Source organism: Myotis brandtii, unplaced genomic scaffold (assembly GCF_000412655.1).
Source record: "Myotis brandtii unplaced genomic scaffold, ASM41265v1 scaffold304, whole genome shotgun sequence".
Taxonomy (NCBI): Eukaryota; Metazoa; Chordata; class Mammalia; order Chiroptera; family Vespertilionidae; genus Myotis; species Myotis brandtii.
Window position 1 is genome coordinate 3,156,705 of NW_005361607.1, and position 5,144 is coordinate 3,161,848.

At 42.7% G+C, this 5,144-nt stretch overlaps 1 protein-coding gene across 4 annotated transcripts in view; it reads left to right on the forward strand.

Annotated features, from left to right (window-relative positions):
- The window catches only part of LOC102264243 (chromosome unknown open reading frame, human C1orf168), a 110,577-nt gene that overhangs the window by 47,757 nt on the left and 57,676 nt on the right, over positions 1-5,144 (forward strand). For all 4 annotated transcript variants that reach the window (XM_014542570.1, XM_014542573.1, XM_014542569.1 and 1 more), the window contains exons 2-3: positions 972-1,716; positions 4,835-5,047. In XM_014542570.1, the coding sequence (XP_014398056.1) occupies positions 972-1,716; positions 4,835-5,047 (958 nt within the window). The remainder of the gene's footprint in view (positions 1-971; positions 1,717-4,834; positions 5,048-5,144) is intronic.

The window sequence follows — 5,144 nt, forward strand, 5'->3', positions numbered from 1 at the left end:
GCATGGCTGCCGGCTGCCATCTTGGCTGACAGTTAATTTGCATAAGGATATGCTGATTAGCCAATGGGAAGGGTAGCGGTCGTACGCTAATTACCATGTTTTTCTTTTATTAGTGTAGATATTAAAGTGTTGCAAGGATATAAAAAAATTATAACAAATGTTCTAGTTAGGAATGATGCAGCTACTGTGGAAAATGGTATGGTGGTTCCTTAAAAAAATTAAAAATGAAATGATCCAGCAAATGCACTTCTGGGTATATAACCAAAAGAATTGAAAACAGGGACTCAAAGCGATATTTTGTACACCCATGTTCATAGCAGCATTATTTACAATAACTAAAAAGTGGAAGCAACCCAAGTGCCCATCAATGGATGAATGGATAAACAAAATGTATTATACACATTCAATGAATATTATTCAGCCTCAAAAAGGAAGTAAATGTTTCCATGTGTTATAACATGAACGAACCTTAAGCACAATATGTTAAGTGAAATAACAGTCACAAAAAGACAGGTACATATAATTCCACTTATATGAGACACCTGGAGTAGTTAAATTTACAGACAGAAAGTAGAAGCGTTGTTGCCAGGGGCTGGGAAGCTGTGTGAGGAGATAGGGAATTGTTGTTTAGTGAGTGTAGAGCTCCAGTTTTGAAAGATGAAGAGAGTTCTAGTCATTCACAACAATGTGATCAAAAGTTTGTATCCAAAGATTTATCAGCAATTGTTAATACCGTCTCCATTATAAGTGGTTTTAATATGTTGTGAAGAAATTAAACATATCCAAAGTGTTTCAATGAGGATGCAGTTGTTTTCATTCCATCCTACATAGACAATAGGAGGAGGATCTTCTCGATGGGTGAGCAACAGCATTATATCGGTACTTACAGTCTTGGCACGCACAGTGTAGTCAGCTAATTGTGCTGCTTGTTTCCTAAAATAATGAGACTTTTCTATTTTTTTATGCTTTAGGAAAGATTAAGAAACTTCAAAGAGCTCCAAGCTAAATTTCAAAAGCTTGATGTGTCATCCCTTCCAGGACCTATTAAATCCCTAGCAGGTGTTTCTCCTAAGGGTGACATTGGAAGCACACAGTCAACGACGGTTTGGGCCAATGGGAAACCCTTCTCATCCAACCATAATCAGCCCCCACCATATTGTTCCAATGGTGAACCCCAGTCTCTTGAACCCCAGAAAATGAAGTCAGCACCAAGGAGTGATATTCAGAAATGTTCTAATTCCCTGGGAGCTCCAGGAAGGTCTACTCATTCTGCAGAAAATTCACAGAAGGCTTCTCTGCCTTTACATGTGAATCAGTCAAATGCTAAGGTAACTGATAAGAAGAAAGAGGTGGCCAGTACCTTCAGAGACAAGCTCCAGAACTGGGAGAAGGTTTCATCTCAGAAAAGTGACATGTCATCAGCCCTTCGCCTCGCCAGTTGTGGAAGTGGGGCTCTCCATCCGGAAGATCAGAAAAGCACAGGGCTCACTACTCCAGAGGAGACCAGGAAACAGCTTGAAATAAAAGGCTCCCAGACTCTTCCTTCCCAGAGGCACTTGATGGCCCAAAGAAAATCACATGTCACCTCAGAAGATCCCACATTTCTGCTTTCTCAACATGGAAGGAAGAGCCTAGGAAAGGCCAGTCCTGAGAGGAGCCCAGCGGGGAGCACCTGCCAGCCTATCTATGAGAGTGAGCTTGCCAGCCGGGCCCCAGGTGAGAAATCTAATCCCCACAGGTGCGGGGGGAGAGCTCATTGCATTTTTCCAACTTAAAGCTGGGGAACTTGAGAAAGTCACATATGTGACCTCAGCAATCTTTGCTCTAAACGCAGGTATTATAGGAGCATCTGCTAAATTGTAATTTTCAGGTTTGGGCAAAGTGATTAATCTCCTGGACTTATATTGAGAAACAGTTTGAGCAAACTTGGATTTGAATCCTAGTTCTACTTCCTGCAAGATGTACTAACTTAGGCAATCTGCTTAACTTCATAGAGCCTGATCTGCTCTCCTACAAATCAGATTCATCACCAGTCTTCCCTGTCTTAGTAAGCAGGACAACCGTCCTCCTGGTTGCTCACACCCAAAATGTAGGAGTCATGCTCTGTTCCCCTCTCCCTTCATTCTTTGCATCCAATCCATCAGCAAGCTCTTGGTTCTATTACTAAAATGTGTTCTGTATCCCTCCACTTCTGCCTTCTGCACATGTCCACACTACAGTTATCTCTCGCCTGGACCACTGCAATGGTTCAACTCATCTTCCTGCTTTCACACTCTGCTCTCTTATATTCTGCTCTCTTCCTAGCAGGTACAGTGATCCTCTAAAACGTAAGTCCTATCACATCAGGCTTCTGCTCCAATTCAACTCCAGCCATCTTACGGTGTTCATGTTATCTGGTCTTTGCCTACCTTTCTTACCTTCTCCTCTCTCATCACATTGGCCTTTTTGTTGTCCCTTAGATATATCAAGCTGGTTATACCGCAGGGCCTTTGCACTTGCTGATTCCTCTGCCTGGAACACTCTTCCCCCAGGTCTCTAATATCTGACTCAAACATTTCATCAAGGTCTCTGCTCAGTGTCACCTGCTGTGAGTGGATCTTGTGGATCATTCTATCTAAAATAGCCATGGCACCCCATCACTATCTTCTTACATTGCTTTAATTTTCATCATATCACTTCTCCCTACTAACTATATTATGTATTGGTTTATCCTAGTAAAATGTAAGTTACATGAGAATAAGAACTGTGTTTACCACCATATCCCCAGAATCTAGAAGGACAAGGCGCCAGGTTCAGTGGTTCTCAAAGCATATTTATTGAATGACTGAAATGGACTAATGAGGTGGGTGGATGGATTGCCTGCTTCTAATCTCTTTGAACTTAGAATAGCATCTAAATTACTACTCATTTCAAGGTCCTGCTTCTTTTGATCCCTGTTTATGTCTCTAACTTACCTCCTGCCTCTTCCCCTAGCTCACTAGCCCATAGTCAATACACTGGATTTCTTGCTGTTCCTTCAACAGACTTTGTTGTGACTCGGGACCTTTACTATTGCTGTTCCCTCTTCCTAAAAAAAACTTGTTTTTTTAACTTTTATATACTAGGTTCACGGAGGTCAAAGTCAAATAACACTTGCAGATAAATCATTTTTAGCCTCCCTATCTAAAGACCACTTGCTCACCACCAAGATTTGCATTCTTTATATCATCCTCTTTTTATTTCCTTTATAGAACTAACACATCTTGTTTGTTTACATGTTTATCATCAGTCTCATCCTATAAGAATGAAATTATCTTGTTTGTTTGTTTACATGTTTATCATCAGTCTCATCCTATAAGAATCAAATTATCTTGTTTGTTTACATGTTTATCATCAGTCTTGTCCTACTAGAAGAAAAATTCCTGAGGGCAGAACTGTGTCTGCTCTTATTCTTGTTCAGCTCTATCCCCAGCCCCTAGAACCATGCCTAGAATATAGTAGATAAGTAATTACTGATGAATAGATGGGAAAGAAGAGGGGATGAGTGGGAGGAGGGTTATGTGGGAAGGAAGGAGGACGGATGGGTTGATTACCTACCTGGTGGAACTGTTATGAGGATTAAAAAAGATAACCCATATGTAAACCACTGAGCACACTGCCTGGGAATAATTAGGGACCCAATAAGCAAGTGATCATTTGCTTTCACTGTCATGTCCTTAATTTGATAAAGACTAAAATTACTGACATTGGGACTTATAACCCCAGAAGAGAGAAACTTTGGCCCTGCTGGGAGGGCAAGAACAAAGCCCCTCTGCTTGCAGGGGACAGCAGGACTTTGAGAGTCTCACTCGTATATTTGGGAAACAATAGCCAGTTGTACCATGTAATCAACCCCTACTTTTTGCACTAAAAATCAAAGCTCTTGGTTAATATAAGAGTTTGCATTATTTCCCAAAGAAGCAGATATAATTTTCATCTATAATATTGGAATTTCTGTTGAGTTTGGCTAAGAATAAAATATGCAAAACTGGAATTATCCTGCTAAATTCCAGGACACAAAATCCACAGGTGCCTAGGTACCACCAAAGTCAGCCTTGAAGCCTGTGTTAGGCTATGAGCCCTGGAAATCAGAGATCAATCCTGATTCCTCTTTATAGCACCCATTTTATTGCCCATCATAAGTCCCTGAAGAATCCTTTCAGTTGTCCATTTCCTCTGAATTGGGCCCTGTACTTGGTGCTAGGAAAGGTCAATGTGGCCTAGTCCCTGCCCACAGGAGCCTAACTCAGTGAGAAGTTAGACCAGCCCCTCTAATAAGCCACAACACTGCTGGAGAGGTGTTAACAATGTGCTATGGGGATATAAAACAGAGTCCTAGATTTCTGGGAGCAATCAAGAAAAGCTTCTTAGAGGAGGTGTCATTGGAGCAGGGCCTTAAAGGAAGAGTTGAAGTTTGGCATGAAAGAAAAAAGGGAACAGCATTCTAGGATCCAGGAACGGCATGAACAAAATCTTGGATATACGAAAGCTTTTGAAGGCCTGTAAAATCCAATCTGGGAACTGAGGAGCCAATGATGTGAGTGAAAGATGTTTGGGCTTCAGGTCAGGGAAGTAGGATAATAAAATCCGGTAAGAAAATAATCTGGAAATGTCGATTGGGGCCGTGTGCTGTTTAAATGCCAGAGGAGGGAGCCAACAAAGGGCATGCTGAGGAAATGGCAGTTCATCCTCTGGGCAGCAGGACGATGACAAGATCAGGGCCGTGTTTCGATCTGGACACTCTGGCTACTGGGTGGAGTATAGATGTGGGGGGAATGAGAATGAGGCAAGGCAACTCATCACTTTCTCCCCACAGGCCATAAAATGGAAACAACTGACAACCTACATTGTGGCTTTTTGTGCTCAGAAAAAGACCCAGATGTCAAGCATCACCAGCTTCCCAAAACGAAACCACTGCCTTCCGTGGAGTCCCTGGGTCCTCCTCCCGTGAAGCCACCGAAGCCTCCAGTAGTGAGCCTCTGGGCCTTCCTAAGGCGGACAGCTGCGGTTCCCAAGACCCCCAGGCAAGGTGAGGAAATGCACAGCCCTCACAACCCCACCACCATCACACACAGTGGGCCAGTATCCCCCCACCCTCACCCCCCAACCCCCGCCACCTCCCTTTC